Source organism: Tinamus guttatus, unplaced genomic scaffold, assembly GCF_059628265.1.
Source record: "Tinamus guttatus ecotype Peru unplaced genomic scaffold, ASM5962826v1 Tinamus_guttatus_pri_ptg001693l, whole genome shotgun sequence".
In the NCBI taxonomy this organism is placed as follows: domain Eukaryota; kingdom Metazoa; phylum Chordata; class Aves; order Tinamiformes; family Tinamidae; genus Tinamus; species Tinamus guttatus.
Window position 1 is genome coordinate 1,137 of NW_028290227.1, and position 18,857 is coordinate 19,993.

Sequence of the window (18,857 nt, forward strand, 5' to 3'; positions counted from 1 at the left end):
CGTGGAGGCGGCGGCGGCGGGGGGGGGGCGGGACCGCGGGGCTGCCCCCCCAGCCCCAGGGGGGAAACTGAGGCAAGGGCGGCGGCCGCGCTGGCGGGCCCAGGCGTCCGGGCGCAGGAAGCGGCCCCGCGGGGGCGGGTGCGCCCCGCGCTTGCATCATTCCCGGCGCTGCCAGGGGCCCTTCCCAAAAAAATGCGCGATGGGGGAGGGCAGGACGCCTGGGCCCCTTGCTCTGGTGGGGGGGGCGGTGGTTTTGTTTCCTCCCCCCACGGCTTTGGCGATGCCGGCGCTGAGTCACCAAGTGCCCCCCCGCGGGGAGCAAAGCGCAGGGTGGCACCCGGGGGGGCACCCGTTGTGTATCCCCGCACATGTCCCCTTGCCCCGTGATGACGCCCGTGTCCCCCCCATCCCGCGGTGACGCTCATGTCCCCCCATCCCACGGTGACGCCCATGTCCCCCCGCCCCATAGTGATGCCTGTGTCCCCCCCATCCCGCGGTGACGCCCATGTCCCCCCTCCCCGTGGTGACACCCATGTCCCCCCATCCCATGGTGACGCCCGTGTCCCCCCGCCCCGCGGTGACGCACGTTTCCTCCCGCAGCGCCACCCGCGTCCCCGCAGTGCCACCATGCCCTCGCAGCTCGAGCACGCCATGGAGACGTTCATGTTCACCTTCCACAAGTACGCGGGTGACAAAAACTACCTGGCCAAGGACGACCTGCGCGCGCTCATGGACAAGGAGTTCCCCGGCTTCCTGGAGGTGAGGCCGCGTTCCTGGCGCCGGAGCCTCCTCTTTCCCCCCATGGCCCCATTGCCACTTTGTGTCCCCGCAGAACCAGAAGGACCCCATGGCGCTGGACAAGATCATGAAGGACCTGGACCAGTGTCGCGACGGGCGCGTCGGCTTCCAGGGCTTCTTCTCGCTGCTGGCCGGGCTCACCATCGCGTGCAACGACTACTTCGTGCTGCACATGAAGCAGAAGGGCAAGAAGTGAGGGGGGGCCCGGCCGCGGCCCCCCCGCCGCCCTCGCCGCTTGCTCCAATAAAGGCGCCTCCGCCGCGCGCGGGGGGTGTTTTCTATGGAGCGGGGTGTCTCTGCTTGCAGAGGGGGTGCAGGAACGCCTGTTGGGAGCGGGTGTGCGCGCGGGTGTGCGCTGGGTTGCACACTTCAGCACGCCAGGGCCAGGCGTGCACAGCCAGGGGTGAGCACACGTTTGCACGCGCGTTTGCACACGCAAGCGCCGGCGCACTTGTGCACGTGTGTGCCCACGCTGGCGTGCGCACACACCGCAAGGATGTGCATGCGGGCAGCGGCTCGCGTGCTCACACACCGTGCACACGCGTGTGCGTTTGCATCCAGCATGCACACGCGTGTGCATGCATCCAGCATGCACTGCGTGCTCGTGTGCATGCTCACATTCACAGTCGCGTGCACGCACGCGGGTACGCACACTCGCATGTGCACGCTTGGATGCACACACTCAAATGTGCACTCGGACGTGCACTTAGATGCACACTCATCTGTCACTCGGATGCACATACTCGGATGTGCACTCAGATGCGCACACGGCTGTCACTCGAGTGCACACTTGGATGCGCACTCAGATATGCACACTCGGGTACACACACTCAGATGCACACTCATCTGTCACTCGGATGCACACACTCAGATGCACATTTGGGTGGATATGCACTCAGATGGGCACTTGGATACGCACGTTCGGATACGCACACTCAGATGCGCACTAGGATGCACACTCATCTGTCACTTGGATGTGCGCTCAGGTGCGCACACTCGGCTGTCACTCGGAAGCACACATTTGGCTGTCACTTGGATGCACGCACTCAAACACGTATGCTCGGATGCACACACTCACATGCACACTCATATACACACACTCAGCTGTCACTTGGATGCACACTCACATGCACACACTCAGCTGTCACTAGGATGTGCCCACTTGGATACGCACTCGGATGTGCACACTCATCTGTCACTCGGATGCGCACTCGGATGTGCATAGTTATCTCACTCGGATGTGCACGCTCGGATGCACACTTGGATACACACACTCAGATACGCACTCGGATGTGCACACTCATCTGTCACTCGACACAAAGTCCGAGTCACACTCACATGCACAGTTATCTCACTCGGATGCGCACGCTCGGATGCACACTCAGGTGCACACTCAGGTGCACACTCACACGCACACTCACACTCATCTGTCACTCGGATGCGCCCCCGTGTGCCCCTGCCCCCCCTTCCGCGCATGCGCATGCGAGGCGCCCCCCCCCCCCCCTCCCCCCGCTCGCTGATTCAGCCTGTTTTGGCCCAAACAGCGGCGGTTGCCATGGCAACGGGTGTGAGTCACCCCCCCCCCCGCCCTGCTGCCACCCGCGGGACCGGGGGTCGGAGTCCACAGCGCCGGATCCCGGGAATGCCGGAGCCCCGGGGTGCCGGGTCCCGGGAATGCCGGAGCGCAGGAACGGGGGTCCCTGGCGCTGCCCGCTCATTCCGAGCAGTGCTGGATCCCAAGGGGGCAGAGATCCCGGGATGCGCCGGGGGACGCCCGGGGGACGTATGGGATGCATAGGGCTGCCGAGGGGGTGTGCGGGGCCGTGTGGGAGGTGTTCGGGGGTCAGAGAGGGGGTGTTGGAGGATCTACAGGCGCTGCACAGGGTGTATGGCAGTGCACAGGGGCCATGCGGAGCTCTATAGCAGTATATAAAAGTGTGCGGGGCCCATATAGGCCCATATAGGGATGTATAGGGGGTATAGGTGCCTCGCAAAACTGTAGAGAGGTATATAGGGCTGTTCAGAGGAGTATAGGGGAGCTATAGGTGCCATAGGGAGCCACAGACTGGTGTGCAGAGCCCCTGTGGGGCTTTGCAAGTGGTAAAGAGGGGTATAAGGGACTATACAAGTCTCTGTGTGTTGTGGGGGGGAAAGGCTGTATGGGAGGGTATAGGGCTCACACAGGGCGGTTTGGGATGCACAGGGAGGTATATGGATCTATAGGGCTTATGTAGGATGTTGTAGGGGTTTATAGCGCTATGGGGAGCCTTACAAGGCTGTGGTGATTTTACCAATGTATATAGGGGTGTATAGGGCTACACAGGGATGTATAGGATGAGGCTGGGCAGGGCTGCATAGGGGTGCCTCCAGTTTTACTTTTTTAGGAGTCTTTTTCGGGACTGGCACAGGGCTGTATGGCGTACACAGGAGTATATAGGCGCACACAGGGCACGCACAGGACCCTAAAGGAGCTGCCTGTAGGATTCCATAGGGCTTCCGAGGGGCCCACAGGGGCCCGTATGGGTCCACAGGAATCCATAGGGCTCCATAGGTGCCCATAGGGCTCCATAGAGATACATAGGGGCACATGGGGGTCTATAGGGTCCACAGGTGCCCATCGGGATCCATAGGGGCACATGGGGGTCTATAGGGCTCCATAGGGCCCCGTTCCGCGGTCCCGCCCCCGTCGCCCCGGCAACGGCGCGCGCGAGGCCCCGCCCCGCGGGGGTCCCGCCCCCTGCGGTCACGTGCGCCGGGCGGCGGGCGGGGCCCGCTGCTGTCACGGCGCGTGACGTCAGCACGGTCCCTCGCGGCGCCGGAAGCGGCCTCGCGGTGAGGAGCGGGAACGCGGGGCGGGAGGGCGGAGGTCACGGGAAGGGCGCGGGGGTCAAAGGGCACCCCCCCTCCCCCCCCCCGGCACCGGGGGTCTCAGGGCGGGGGGGCCGGGGCGGGAGGAGTCACCGGGAGGGCGTGACCTCGGCGTGACCCGGCGGGCGACGTGACGTCACCTGCAGGGCGCGGGCGTGACGTCACCGCGGCAGAGTGGCGTCATCGCTAGGGCCCGCCCGGCTGCGCCCGCACCGGGCCCAGGGAGATCGAGGGAGAGTTGGAGTGACATCAGCACTGAGTGACATCAGCGGGTGACATCACCGAGGAGTGACATCAGCGCGTGACGTCATGTGGCGGCGCTGTGGGGCGCTGGGGCGGGCGCTGGGCCCCTGGCGCCGTCCTGGCCGGGCGCCTGGAGCTGCCGTGAGTTGGGCGGCCGGAGTGTTCCTGTGCGCTTCCCGTGTGCATCCCGTGTGCTTCCCGTGTGCTTCCCGTGCACTTCCCGTGCGCTTCCCGTGTGCTTCCCGTGCGCTTCCTCTGTACTTCCCATGCGCTTCCCGTGTGCATCCCGTGTGCTTCCACGTGCATCCCATGCTCTTCCTGTCTGCTTCCCATGTGCTTCTGCTGCGCTTCCCATGTGCTTCCCATGTGCATCCCGTGCCTTTCCCGTGTCCTTCCCGTGTGCTCCCTGCGTGCGTCCTGCCCCTCCGTGTGCCACCCGCTCCCTGCGCGTTTCCGCGCTCAGAGGCACCGTGCGCTCCCCTCAGGCACCGTGCGCTCTCCACGTGCTCCCGGTGCTCCCTCCGTTCCCTGAGCTCCCTGCTCTCCCATCCCTCCACACGTTCCTGGTGCTCCCGGCGCTCCACGCACTCCGCACGCTCCATGCGCTCCCGGCACTCCCCGCGCTCCGCACACTCCCGGCACTCCGCGTGCTCACGGCACTCCCCGCGTTCCCCACGCTCCGTGCGCTCCCTGTGCTCCCCGCACTCCATGCGCTCCCTGCATTCCCCACGCTCCCGGCACTCCGCGTGCTCACGGCGCTCCCCGCATTCCCGGCGCTCCGCGCGCTCCCGCAGGCGCTGTGCACGCAGGCCGGCAGCCCCCGGGACTACGCGCTGCCCAACAGCAGCTGGAGCGCGGACATGCTCGCCCTGTACCGCCGCTTCCTGGCCATGACGGACACGGGGCCCTGGAAGCGCATCCCCTCCTACAGCAACATCCTGGACCACGTCCCAGGCAAGCGGCTCCCGCGCTCCGGAGCTCCCCGCGCTGCCCCGTGCACGGGAGCTCCGTGCTGTCCGTGCGCTCAGGAGCTCTTGGAGCTCTCCGTGTGCTCAGGAGCTCTCCGCACTCTCCCTGTGCTTGGGAGCTCTTGGAGCTCTCCGTGTGCTCAGGATCTCTCTGCGCTCTCCATGTGCCTGGCAGCTCCGTGCGCTCTCCGTGCGCTCAGGAGCTCTTGGAGCTCTCCGTGTGCCTGGGAGCTCAGGAGCTCTTGGAGCTCTCCACGTGCCTGGGAGCTCTGCACTCTCCACGTGCTCGGGAGCTCTCCGCGCTCTCCCTGTGCCTGGCAGCTCCGTGCTGTCCGTGCGCTCAGGAGCTCTTGGAGCCCTCCGCGTGCTCAGGAGCTCTCCGCACTCTCCCTGTGCTTGGGAGCTCTTGGAGCTCTCCACGTGCCTGGGAGCTCCGCGCTCTCCATGCGCTCAGGAGCTCTTGGAGCTCTCCATGTGCTCAGGATCTCTCTGCGCTCTCCATGTGCCTGGCAGCTCCGTGCGCTGTCCGTGCGCTCAGGAGCTCTTGGAGCTCTCCACGTGCCTGGGAGCTCCGCGCTCTCCATGTGCTCAGGAGCTCTATGCGCTCTCCCTGTGCCTGGCAGCTCCATGCACTGTCCATGTGCTCAGGAGCTCTTGGAGCTCTCCACGTGCCTGGCAGCTCCGCGCTCTCCGTGTGCTCAGGAGCTCTTGGAGCCCTCTGCGTGCTCAGGAGCTCTATGCGCTCTTCATGTGCCTGGCAGCTCCGTGCTGTCTGTGTGCTCAGGAGCCCTTGGAGCTCTCCATGTGCTCAGGAGCTCTCCGCGCTCTCCATGCGCTCAGGAGCTCTTGGAGCCCTCCCTGTGCCTGGCAGCTCCGTGTGCTTGGGCGCTCCCAGGTTGAGCCGCATTCCCTGTGTGCTCAGGCGCTCCCTGCGCTCTCCGCACGCTCGGGAGCTCTCCCTGCTCTCCGTGCGCTCTCGGGACTCCGCGTTCTCGGCGCTCGGGCGCTCCTGGGGCTCTCCGTGTGCGCCGGGCGCGAGCCGGGGTGTCCGTCCGCTCCGCAGGCTCCATGCCGGCGGCGCGGGAGCGGCGCGGGGGCACCCGCCTCTTCCTGCGCAGCATCGACGTCGAGGGCGCCGGCTTCGAGTACGTCATGTTCCTGAACACGAGCGAGCGCAGGGTCGTCTGCCTCTTCCAGCCCGGCCCCTACCTCGAGGGGCCCCCCGGGTAGGCGCTCGACGCTCCCGCCGCGGAGGGGGGTCCCCCCGCACCCCCGTTCCGGGGCTCATCGCCCCGTTGCTCCCCGCAGCGTCGCGCACGGCGGCTCCATCGCCACCATCATCGACAGCACCGTGGGCAGCTGCGCGCTCTTCGTGGCCGGGCGCGTCATGACGGCCAAGCTGAGCATCGACTACCTGGCGTGAGTGGTGGGGCCGGGGGGGCCGCGCGCCCCGTCCCGGGCGCCGTCACCCCAAAAGCGCCGCCCCGCAGCCCCGTCCCGCTGGGCTCCGTGGTGCTCGTGGAGAGCCGGGTGGACCGGGTGGAGGGGCGCAAGGTCTTCCTGTCCGGACAAGTGCGCAGCGTGGACGGTGGCACCGTGCACGCCGAGGCCACCGGTGAGGTGACGCGCGCTGCCTGTCCCCTGCCCGCTCCGGGGGACGGGAGCGCCGGGAAGCGGCGGGAACCGTCCCGTTGGCGGCGGCTCGTGGCCTTTCCCCGCCTTCCCGGGTGCGAAGGGCGGCCACGGGGAGGGATTTTATCCCGGCCGGGATTGATCCCCATGGCCCTGAGCTCCGGGAAAGGCCCCGTGCGGCCGGGAGAGGGCGCCGGAGCCCCGCGCGTCCCGGCGGCGGCCGCGCGCGCCCTGCGCTCCCCGTGGACTCCCCGCGCGGCTCCTGCGCTCTCTGTGGGCTCCTTGCGCGGCTGCTGCGCTGCCCGTGGGCTCCCCGCGCGGCTCCTGCGCGGCTCCTGTGCTCCCCGTGGGCTCCTTGCGCGGCTTCTGCGCTCCCCGTGCGCCCTCTGCGCTCCGCGTGGGCTCCGTGCGCGGCGTCTGCGCTCCGTGCGCGCGCCCTGCGCTCCCCATAGGCTCCCTGCGCGCTCCCTGCGCTCCTTGCGCGAACCCTGCGCGCTCCCTGCGCTCCCCGTGGGCTCCCCGCGCGGCTGCTGAGCTCCCTGCGCGCTCCCTGCGCTCCTTGCGCGGTCCCTGCGCGCTCCCTGCGCGCTCCCTGCGCTCCTTGCGCGGTCCCTGCGCTCCCCGCGCGCCCCGCGCCCTTCCTGACCGCCTCCCGCAGCTCTCTTCATCCAGCTGGACGCCTCCAAGTCCCGGGAGCAGCGGGTCCGCTGCCCATAGGCTCTTCCCGAGCCCGGAGCTTCCCGCCGGAGCCGCTCCGGGAGCGGCGGGAGCTGCCGGGAGGGGCCCGCGGCGCCGGTGGCCCCGGGCGGGCGGGGACCCGGACGGGGGTTCGGGCCGCCCCGGGGGGAACCGGCCGCGGCTGCCGCGGGAGGGGGGCGCTCCGGGGTCCCGGCGCCGCCCCCGGGACCCTCTGGCGCGAGGGAATAAAACGTCCCGGGCGGAGGTGCCGCCGGGCCCGACCCCGTGTGTCGCTGTCGCCTTCTTTGCCCGGTCGGTACCGGGGGCTCCGCGTGTCCCCAGGGTCCCCGCAGACACTGCCGGGGTGGGGGGTCCTCGGGGATCCCCTGTGTAACTTGGGGTGGGGGGCCCCGGGGATCCCGGCCCCCCCGGCTCTGCAGGACGGGGTGAAATGGGACCCGCATGTGTGACCCCCCCCAACCATGGGAGCCCCCCAGGGGCACCCATGGGACACGCAGAGGGGGGTCGTTTGTGTGTGGGGGGGTCCCATAGCTGCACTCGGGGCAAGGGGGGGTCGCACAGGTGCCCGACTGCAGCGCGGGGACGAGAGGGGCCCAGGCGTCCTGCCCCACCCCCCGCCGCCTCCGCCCCGCAGTGCCCGGGGCACCCGGACGCCCGGGCCCCTCCTGACCCGGGGGGGCGGGTGGTTTTCCGGGCCGGGTCGGGGGCGGGCCGGGAATGTAGGTTAGAGCGCCCGGACGCCCGGGTCCCTGCCCCGCGCGCGGGGTCACCGGGTTCACCGCAGGTGGGGGGGGGGCCCGGACGCCTGGGCCCCCCCGCCGCCCCCCCCCCCCCACGGCCTCCGTTTCCCCCCCGGCAGGGCCGCCCGCCCCGTGGAAAGTCGGAAATTTCCAGTGCGTGGGGCCGGGGGGAGGATGCCGGGGGGGGGGCAGGATGCCGGGGGGGGCCGCGCGCCCTTATAGCGCGGGGCCACCGGGCGCCGCCGCCGCCGCCGCCATGCGAGGTAGGGCCGGGGGCGCGCGGGGGACACGCGTGAGCGGCCGCGCGCGTGAGCGCAGGAGCCTCCGCGCGCGTGGAAGGGAGCGGGAGCGGCCCCGTGCCGGTGCGCGCGCGTGGAAGGGAGCGGGAGCGGCCCCCCGTGCCGGTGCACGCGCGTGGAAGGGAGCGGGAGCGGCCCCGTGGCGGTGCACGCGCGTGCAACCGGCGCCGCGTGTGCGCGAGCGGCCCCCCGTGCCCGCGGGCGCGCGCGGGCAGCTCTGCGGGCGAGCGCGTGCGTGTGCAAGCGTGCGCGAGCGGGGCGCGGGTTGTGCAAGCGCTGTGCACTCGTGCATGCTTGCAGGAGCGGCGTGCGCTTGTGCAAGCGTGTGAGAGCGCGGGCAAGGCGGTGGGAGCTTGCTCAGCACTGTGCAAGCGTGTTGGAGAGTGTGCAAGCAAGCAGTTTTGCACGCAAGTGTGTGAGAGTGCATGCACACGTGCAAGCGTGTGAGTGCATGCACACGTGTAAGCGTGTGAGAGTGCATGCACATGTGCAAGCGTGTGCATGCATCCCAGGACAGGCGTGCGTGCACGGACACGCAGGACACCATGCAGGTGCTTTAGGGGAAGCAGCAGTGTGTTTGTGCAAGGTTGCATGTGCATGCGTGCGTGCACGCCTGTGCAAGCATGCGCCAGCACCCAGGGCGGCTGCGCGTGCAAACGGGGGTGCAAGTGCAGGCAGGCGCAACGGAGCGCTCACCAGGGCATGCGTGTGCTCCGTGCGAGCATGCACGCGCTTGCACGGGGACATGCATGCATGCGTGTGCGCGCTGCAGGGCGGGGGGCAGCCCGGACGCCTGGGTCCCTCGCGGTGCGGAGGGCACCAAGCGTCGGAGCGGAGACGGGTGCAGGTGGGTGCCCCGGGGACGCGGAGTTTGGAGGGGGGGGGCGCTTGCAAGCGCCCGTGGGGACCCGCGTGTGACGGCGCCGGCGGGGGGGCGCTTTGCACACGTGTGTGCACGCGTTGCCCCGGGCGCCGCGGTCCCGCCGGGCGCAGCTGCGGGACCCCGTGCGTCAGATGTGGTCGCGGCGGCAGGTGGGCGCCGGGCGCAGGTGACGCCGCCAAAGGGGCCCCCGCTCGGGGGATGCGGCCCTGCTCCGACCCCCCCTTCCGTGCGGGGCACGGCCGGCTCCGGGGCTGTGCCGGGAAAGGGGCCCAGGCGTCCGGGACTCGCTCGCGGCGCCGGGTCACCGGCTGCGCCCGCTTGCTCGCGGTGGCACCGGAGGGACTCGGGACGTGGCCTCTGGCTCCTTCCTCCTCCCTCCTCCTCCTCCCCGCGTCCCGCACCCTTGGGGCTGTGCTGGGTGCTCTGTGCACTCGTGTGCGCCGTGTGTGCCCAGCGTGTCCTTGCCGGCGCCTTGGCGTGTTTGCCAGGACGTATCGGTTGGTGCCACGACGCGCTCGCCGGTGCCGCGGTGTCTTCACCGGCGCCATGACGTGTGTGCCGGGGCCGCACCGCGGCGTGTCGGCCGGTTCCGTGACGCGCTTGCGTGTACCATGACGCGCTTGCCGGTACCGCAGCGTTGTCTGTGTGTACCGTGATGTGCTTGTCGTGTCCAAAACGGGCTTGCGTGCACCATGGCATGCTCGCATGCACCGTGGCACCCTTGCATGCACCATGGCATGTTTGCATGCACCGTGGCACCCTTGCATGTACCATGGTGTGCTCGCATGCACCGTGGCACTCCTGCGTGCACCATGGTGTGCTTGGCAGTACCGCGGTGCGCTTGCATGCATCAGAACATGCTTGCATGCACCGTGGCTGTGTTCCTGTGCACCATGGTGTGCTTGCATGCCACGTGGTGCCCCTGCGTACCCCTGCATGGCTTGCCTGCATGCACCGCGGCGTGCTTGCATGCCCCATGGTGCTCTTGTGTGCACGGTGGTGCACTTGTGTGCACCATTGCATGCTTGCGTGCACCATGGCGTGCTTGCATGCACTGCAGCACGCTTGCAGGCCCCATGCCGTGCTTGCATGCACCATGGCGTGCTTGCATGCACTGCAGCATGCTCGCATGCACCGTGGCGCCGTTGTGTACACCATGGCATGCTTGCATGCACCGCAGCATGCTTGCAGGCCCTATGGTGCCCTTGCATGCACCATGACATGCTTGCATGCCCCATGGCGTGCTTGCACGCACCGCAGCATGCTTGCACACCCCGTGGCGGCCCTGCACGCCCAGCACGGCGCTGTGCTCGCGTGCACCCCGACGCGCTCGTGCTGCGGCGGCGGCTCCCGCGCTGGTTCCAGCCCCGCGCAGGCTGCGCCGGGCACCGGCACCGCAAGGAGGGGGGAGCCCGGGGGGAACCCGTCGACCTCCCGCCCGCGGCTTCCCGGCAGGAGCGGCGCCCGAAAGCGGCGCTTCCTGGCAGCGCCGGCGCCGCCGCCCTGACTAATGCAGCTGACTCAGCCCCCCGCCCCCCCGGGGGGCCGAATTCCCACCGGCTCCGGCGCCGCGGGGGTCCCCGGGCCCCCCCGGGCCGGTGCCGGATGCGAGGGCGGCCGCCGGGCCGGGCCGCGGCGCCCGGTGCCAAAAGTGGGTCGCGTGGAAACAGCCGACGAGGCGGCTTCGTGTGCGGGAGGAAGGGGCGTGAGCGCCGAGCGGGTGTGCAAGGGGGTGTGAGCGCCGAGCGGGTGTGCAAGGGGGCACGAGCGCCGCGGGCCGGGGCATCCGTGCGGGAGCGCGTGCGGAGCACCCGGACATGGGGACGCGGCGGCAGTGGGGACTGGCGGGTGCAGAGACACCGGAGAGGGCCCAGGCGTCCGGGGCGTCTTGCGGGGCTGGTGTCTGTCCATCTGTCCCCCCAGCTGCCACGTGTGTCTGGGGGACACAAGAGTCTGTTGGGGACACGTGAGCCCACGGGTGACGCACGGGGTCCGATGTGGACATGGGAGCCCATAGGGATCGCAAGGGCCCATTGGGATCACAGGAGCCCGTGGGGGACGCATGTAGTCCCATAGGGGACATGTGAGTCCCTGGGCACATGTGAACCTATAGGTGACACGTCAGCCCATGGGGGACATGGGAGTCCATGGGGGATATGTGGGAACATGGTGGCACATAGAATCCCATAGGGGACATGTGACACTCGGAGGTGGCACATCAGCTGGTGCAGGACACATGACAACGTGGGTGTCACACATGGTCCTATAGGGGACACAGGAGCCCATGAGGAGCACGGGAGGCCAGGGGTGACATGTGACCCCATAGGGGACCCATGTACCACAGGGGACATGTGAGCCTGCGGGTGACACACAGGGTTCCATGGGGGACACAGGAGCCCACAGGGGACATGTGAGCCGTGGAGGACACACGTGGGCCCATAGGAGCCCACGGGGGACACGTGTGACCCCCAGGGGAGCCCCGCGCCCACGCTGCGCCGCTCTCCTGCAGCCCACATCGAGGTGATCCCCTGCAAGATCTGCGGGGACAAGTCCTCGGGGATCCACTACGGCGTCATCACCTGCGAGGGCTGCAAGGTGAGGGGGTCCCGGGGGGACCCGGGGTGTCCCCAGGTGTCCCCGGGGGTCCCCGGGGGTCCGGCTGCCCCTGACCCCCCCCCGGCGCGCAGGGCTTCTTCCGGCGCAGCCAGCAGAGCAGCCTGAGCTACGCGTGCAGCCGCCAGCAGAACTGCCCCATCGACCGCGCCAGCCGCAACCGCTGCCAGCACTGCCGCCTGCAGAAGTGCCTGCGCCTGGGCATGTCCCGCGACGGTGAGCGGCTCCGGCCCCGCGCCCGGCGGCGGCGGCGCCTCCCCGTCCCGGGAGACGCATCCCTGGGTGCATCCGCAGCATCCCGGATCTCCCCGTACCTGGGTGCACCCCGTGCCCGGGGGCGTCTCCGCAGCACCCCAGCCCCCCGCGCATTTCTGCTCTGGGTGCATCTCCCCGTGCTGCACCGGGCGCATCTCCCCCCAGAGCGGGGTGCCCTTCCCCTCCCCAAACCTCGGTCCGTCTCCCTGCACCCGATGCCTCTCCCCAGCGTCCCCAGAGGGGACTGGGTGGAGGGGACAGCGCGACACCCCAGGGGGGACCCGTCGCCCGCGGCCGCCCCCGCGGGAGGAAACGGTGGGGCCGGGGCTGGCGCTGCCGGAGGAAGCCGGGCGGTGGGGCCGGCACGCGTGGGGCCGGAAAGCCCCGGCACGGCGCCTATGTAGGTCACGGGGAGCCGGCCCGGCGCACGTGGGGCAGAGCGGGGACGAGCGCGCGCGTGTGCACGCACGTGCATGCACAACGGGCCCCTTGCGCACTTGTGTGCACTGCAGGCACCTTGCACACTTGTGCCTGCGCTGTGGGCACCTTGCATACCCATGCACACGCTGCGGGCACCTTGCACACTTATGCATGCACTGCGGGCATGTTGCGTACCCATGCACACGCTGTGGGCACTTTGCACGCTTGTGCATGCATTGGGGGCACATTCTGTACCCATGCACACGCTGTGGGTACTTTGCACCCTTGTGCATGCACTGTGGGCATGTTGCATACCCATGCACGCGCTGCGGGCACTTTGCACCCTTGTGCATGCACTGCGGGCATGTTGCATACCCATGTACATGGTGTGGGCACTTTGCACACTTGTGCATGCACTTTGGGCACCTTGCATACCCATGCACGCGCTGTGGGCACTTTGCATGCTTGTGCATGCACTGCGGGCACGTTGCACACCCATGCACGCGCTGTGGGCACTTTGCATGCTTGTGCATGCGCTGCACAGTGCAGGCTCTTTGCACACACACACTGCCACTGCAGGGGCACTTTGCACACACAGTTGTGCATCCTGCCCTGCAAGCGTGCGCTTTGCGGGTGCACGTGCAGCGCCCACACCCACACACATCCATGCGCCCCCCATGCACCCCCGGGTGTGCAAGCAGCCAGGTGCACCCACGGGCACCCCCGGGCGCCCTTTGCGTGCTCAGGCTCGCGCGTGTCCCCGCAGCCGTCAAGTTCGGGCGCATGTCCAAGAAGCAGCGGGACCGGCTGCACGCCGAGGTGCAGCAGCAGCTGGAGCAGCGCGAGCGGGAACGGGGCGCCGAGGCCCCCCCGGCCGCCGCGTTCGCCCTGGGCCTCGCCGGGGGACGCCGGGGCCACCCGCCGCTGTCCCCGGCCGCCCACGGGGAGCCCGGCCGCGCGGAGGGCAGAGCGGCGCCCTGGGCTGCCCTGGAGCCCCGCGCGCTGCCCGAGCCCCAGCTGGAGCCGGGCCGGGCGGCCGGGGCCAAGCGGGGTCCCGAGGGCACCGGGGACGCCCTGGACTCCTACACCGGCCTCTGCAGCCTCCTGGAGGCCCCCGGCGCCTCCGTCGCCGACATCGGTGAGACCAGGGCTGGGGGCACCTGGCTGGGTGGGCACCAGGGCTCGTGGCACCCGGCTCTGTCACCAAGGGTGCCAAACGGTGCCGGCACCCAGCTCCATCACTGCCGGGTGCCACACGCAGGTGGGACCTGGCCACAGCCTGTGAGAGGTGGCTCCATCACCACGGGGTGCTGGATGGTTGGGGAGCTGCCTCTGTCACTGCTGGGTGCCACATGCAGGGGGGACCTGGCTCGATCAGTCCCAAGGGCCAGTGGGACCCGGCTCCACGGGTGCCACAAGCCAGGGGGGACACCAAGACAAGCAGCACACGGGGCTCCGCGCCGCACTGGGGCTCGTGGTGGCTTGGGGACAAGGCAGGAGCCATGGCCACGTCCCCACGCGTCCCCGCAGAGCGTCTCACGCAGAACGTCCTCAAGTCGCACCGGGAGACGTGCCAGCTGCGCGCCGAGGAGCTGCAGCTGCGGCGCTGGGACACCTTCTCCCGCGACGAGGTGGGCGCCTACCAGAAGCAGGTGAGCGCGGGGCCGGGGACGGCGCGGGGCCGGGGACGACGCGGGGCCGGGTCCGCGTCCCCACGGGGTGACCCGCGGCGCCGCGCAGTCCTCGGCGCAGATGTGGGAGCGCTGCGCCGGGCGCATCACCGAGGCCATCCAGCACGTGGTGGAGTTCGCCAAGCGCATGGGCGGCTTCATGGAGCTCTGCCAGAACGACCAGATCGTCCTGCTCAAGGCGGGTACGGCGGGTGGCCCCGTCCCCTGCGTCCCCGCGCTGCAGCAGGGTCCCCAGCGCCGCCTGCTGGGGCCTCGTCCCCAGCCCTGGGGGCTCCGGCTGTCCCCACGTCCCTGCAGGCCCATCCTGGTGGCCCAGGAGGGTGACGGTCCCCAGGGGATGTTTTGGTGCCCCATGGGGGTGACGGTCCCCAAGGGGTGCCCCATTCCCATTGGAGGTGACGGTCCCCAGGGGATGCCTTGGTCCCATTCAGGGTGACGGTCCCCAGGGGATGCTCTGATGCCACCATGGGGGTGACGGTCCCCAGGGGGTGCCCCGGTCCCATTGGGGGTGACAGTCCCCAGGGGATGCCTTGGTCCCATTGAGGGTGACGGTCCCCAGGGATTGCTCTGATGCCACCATGGGGGTGTTGGTCCCCAAGGGACACCCCGGTCCTGTTGGGGGTGACGGTCCCCAGGGGATGCTCTGGTGCCCCATGGGGGTGACGTTCCCCAGGGGGTGTGCCAGTCCCATTGGCGGTGACAATCCCCAGGGGATGCTCTGGTGCCACCAGGGGGATGATGGTCCCCAAGGGACACCCCGGTCCCGTTGGGGGTGACACTCCTCAGGGGATGCTCGGGTGCCCCGTGGGGGTGGCAGCCCCACAGGACACTTTGCCGGGTTGGGGACGCCCGGGGATCGCGTGGCGCCGCAGGGACGTCCCCGTGAGCGCGCGGCCCCGCAGGCGCCATGGAGGTGGTGCTGGTGAGGATGTGCCGGGCCTTCAACGCCGAGAACCGCACCGTCTTCTTCGAGGGCAAGTTCGCCGGGCCGGAGCTCTTCAAGTCCCTGGGTAGGGGGGGACGGCGGGGCGGGGGACGGGGCCCTAACGAGGGCCACTGACGAAGGGTCCCCGTCCCCAGGCTGCCCCGAGCTCGTGGGCTCCATCTTCGAGCTGGCGCACGGCCTCTGCTCGCTGCACTTCTCCGAGAGCGAGGTGGCCCTGTTCACCGCGCTGGTCCTGGTCAACGCCAGTGAGCGCCGCCCGGCCCGGCCCCGTCCGCATCCCCGTCCCCATCCACATCCCCATCCCCGTCCCCATCCGCATCCCCAGCCGCGTCCCCAGCCTCCTGCCATCCCTGTCCCCATCCACATCCCATCCCTGGCCTCCTCCTATCCCTCTGCCTATCCCTGTCCCCAGCCCCAGCCCCATGCCTGTCCCCATCCTCAGCCCCAGCCTCCTGCCATCCCTGTCCACATCCCCATCCCTGGCCTCCTCCTATCCCTCTGCCTATCCCTGTCCCCAGCCCCATCCCTGTCCCCATCCCCCTCCCCAGCCTCCTGCCATCCCTGTCCCCATGCCCATCCACAGCATCCTGCCAACCCTGTCCCCATCCACATCCCATCCCCATCCACATCCCATCCCCATCCACATCCCAGTCCTGGCCTCCTCCTGTCCCTCTGCCTATCCCTGTCCCCAGCCCCATCCCTGTCCCCATGCCCCTCCCCAGCCTCCTGCCATCCCTGTCCCCATCCACATCCCCATCCCTGGCCTCTTCCTATCGCTCCGCCTGTCCCTGTCCCCATCCCATCCTACCCTGTCCCCATCGTGTTCCCATCATGACCCCATCCCTGTCCTATCCCTCTCCCGTTCCCACCCCATCCCCATCCTCTGTCCTGCCACCCGCATCGGGTCCCGTCCTCACCCCCGTGGCCCCCGTGGCCCCGTCCCCGCAGGCCACCCGTGGCTGCAGGAGCGGGCCAAGGTGGCCCGGCTGCAGGGAGAGCTGGAGGTCGCCTTCCGCCTCCTGCTCCGCAAGAGCCACCGCGAGGGCATCCTGGCCAAGGTGGCGCTGCCGGGGGGACAGGGCGTGGGGACAACCCCGGGAGGGGGCTGTGGGGGGGCACGGGGGTGCCCTTGGGGGTGCCGTGGGGGGGACATGGGGTGCTACGGGGTGACAGGTGTCGCGGGAGGGTGTCACAGGGGGGGTCCCCCCTTGGAAGTGCCCCAGGATGTTGGGAACCAGGGGGTGTCACTGGGGGGCACGGGGGTGCCGTAGGGTCGGGGAACTGTGGGGTGCTCCTGGGGGGGCCCTTGGGGGTGCCATGGAGTGGGGGGAGCCGTGGGGGGGTCATTGGGGTGTCATGGGGTGGGGGTACCCTGGGGTGGGGGGGCACATGGGCTGAGGCCGGCCAGCTCAGTGCATGGGGCTGGGGTCACAGCGGCGCCCGGGTGACACACACGCGTGCCCGGGTGACACACGTTCCCCGGGTGACATGCACATTGTGTGGGTGACACACACACACGTCTGGGTGACACACGCGTGTCGCCTGGGTGACACACGCATGTTCTCCAGCTGACACGCGTGTCCCCAGGTGACACACACACACACACAGGTGACACACGTGTACTCCCTGGCTGACACGCGTGTCCCCGGCTGACACACATACACACGTCCGGGTGACACACACACACGGGTGACACACATGTGCTCCCCGGCTGACATACACACACGCCCGGGTGACCCACACATACTCCTCGGCTGACACGCGTGTCCCCGAGTGACACACACACGTCCGGGGTGACACACGCGTGCTCCCCGGCTGACACACACACACACGTCGGGTGACACACACACACGTCCGGATGACCACACGCGTGCTCCCCGGCTGACACACGCACGCCCGGCTGACACACACACGTCCGGGGTGACACACGCGTTGCTCCCTGGCTGACACACACACACACGTCCGGATGACACACGCGTGCTCCCCGGCTGACACACGCACGCCCAGCTGACACACACACGTCTGGGTGACACACGCGTGCTCCCTGGCTGACACACACACACACGTCCGGGTGACACACACACACGGGTGACACACATGTGCTCCCCGGCTGACATACACACACGCCCGGGTGACCCACACATACTCTCGGCTGACACGCGTGTCCCCGAGTGACCACACACACGTCTGGGTGACACACGCGTGTCCCCGGCTGACACACACACGCCCGGGTGACACACGCGTGCTCCCCGGCTGACAAACGCATGCCCGGCTGACACACACACGTCCGGGTGACACACGCGTGCTCCCCAGCTGACACACACACGTCCGGGTGACACACACGTGCTCCCCGGCTGACACACGCATGCCCGGGTGACACACACACGTCCTGGGTGACACACGCGTGCTCCCCAGCTGACACACACACACACGTCCGGGTGACACACACGTGCTCCCCGGCTGACACACGCATGCCCGGGTGACACACACACGTCTGGGTGACACACGCGTGTCCCTGGCTGACACACACACACACGTCCGGGTGACACACGCGTGCTCCCCGGCTGACACACACACACACACCCGGGTGACACACGCGTGTCCCTGGCTGACACACACACACACATGTCCGAGTGACACGTGCGTGCTCCCCGGCTGACACGCGTGTCCCCGGGTGACACACACACGTCCGGGTGACACACACGTGCTCCCCGGCTGACACACACACGCCCGGCTGACACACACACGTCCGGGTGACACACGCGTGCTCCCAGCTGACACACACACACACGTCCGGGTGACACACGCGTGCTCCCCGGCTGACACGCGTGTCCCCGCGCGCAGCTGCCGCCCAAGGGCCGCCTGCGGGCGCTGTGCGCGCGGCACGTGGAGGAGCTCCAGGCGTTCCGGCGCCGCCAGCCCGCGGGGCCGCTCGCCGCCTTCCCGCCCCTCTACAAGGAGCTCTTCGAGCCCGAGCCCCCCGGCGCCCCCTGAGCCGCCCGGACCCCGGCGCGGCCCTGCGCGGGGCTGGCGGCACCGCCGGACGGGCTGCGGCACCCGGGGATGCTCCGTCACCGCGGGGGGGCTCCAACGACCGGGCTGCAGCGGCCCCCGGCAGCCGGGGGTGTTGCTGTGCCGCCGCGGGGTGTTGCTGTGTCGCCGCGGGGTGTTGCTGTGTCGCCGCGGGGTGTTGTGTCACCCGCCGTGCGGCGTCACCCGGAGACGCTCCGTCACCCCGCGGGGCTCCGGCACGCGGAGGTGCCCCGGGACGCGGCCCCGCGCGCCCGCGGGGGGGCAATAAAGACTCTGGGGCCAGACACGGCCACGCGCGTCACCGTCGCCCGTCGCGTCCCCGGCCCCCCCCCCCCCGCCACCCCGGACACGGTGGGATCTCCCGTACCCCCCCCCATCCCTTCCCGGAATGGTGCGGTCCATGGGGGCGTGGCCAAGCCGCCCTTCTTCCCCTCCTATTGGCTGCCGCGGGCTCCCGCTGCGCCGCCACTGGCGGGCTTATTCCCAGGCTGGCGCCCCCGTCCCGCCCCTCTGCCCGCTCCCCTCCTCGCGGATTGGCCGCGCCCCGTGGGCGGCCGTCGGGGATTGGTCACCGCCCCGCCGGTGGTGATTGGTGTGCGGCGGGGAGGCGGGTGGGTTATGATTGGAGGGAGGGCAGAGGGGGTGGGGCTTGGGGTGGTGGCGGGCGCGTGAGGAGAGCGGGGCGGCAGGTGCGGGGAGACCGGGAGAGCCGGGAAGGGAACGGGAAAGAACGGGAAAGGAACGGGAAAACCAGGAGAGCCGGGAGAGG

General features: G+C 69.7%; 3 protein-coding genes across 3 annotated transcripts; all 3 read left to right on the forward strand.

Annotated features, from left to right (window-relative positions):
* The first annotated feature begins 604 nt into the window (after window positions 1–604).
* On the forward strand, window positions 605–995 carry LOC148590134 (protein S100-A10). Its single transcript, XM_088539441.1, has 2 exons — window positions 605–759; window positions 833–995. Exons 1-2 carry the CDS (start codon window positions 628–630, stop codon window positions 992–994), a joined length of 294 nt encoding a protein of 97 aa, XP_088395567.1. The 5' UTR covers window positions 605–627; the 3' UTR covers window position 995.
* Window positions 996–3,975: 2,980 nt separating this feature from the next.
* LOC148590135 (acyl-coenzyme A thioesterase THEM4-like) lies at window positions 3,976–7,226 on the forward strand. Its single transcript, XM_088539442.1, has 6 exons — window positions 3,976–4,050; window positions 4,704–4,878; window positions 5,917–6,103; window positions 6,186–6,296; window positions 6,368–6,492; window positions 7,168–7,226. The coding sequence occupies exons 1-6, from the start codon at window positions 3,976–3,978 to the stop codon at window positions 7,224–7,226; spliced, it is 732 nt and encodes a 243-aa protein (XP_088395568.1).
* Window positions 7,227–11,629: 4,403 nt separating this feature from the next.
* On the forward strand, window positions 11,630–18,049 carry LOC148590136 (nuclear receptor ROR-gamma-like). The gene is made up of 9 exons (XM_088539443.1): window positions 11,630–11,725; window positions 11,818–11,959; window positions 13,185–13,556; window positions 13,949–14,070; window positions 14,159–14,291; window positions 15,012–15,119; window positions 15,190–15,300; window positions 16,004–16,113; window positions 17,900–18,049. The coding sequence occupies exons 2-9, from the start codon at window positions 11,947–11,949 to the stop codon at window positions 18,047–18,049; spliced, it is 1,119 nt and encodes a 372-aa protein (XP_088395569.1). The 5' UTR covers window positions 11,630–11,725; window positions 11,818–11,946.
* The last annotated feature ends 808 nt before the right edge of the window (window positions 18,050–18,857 follow it).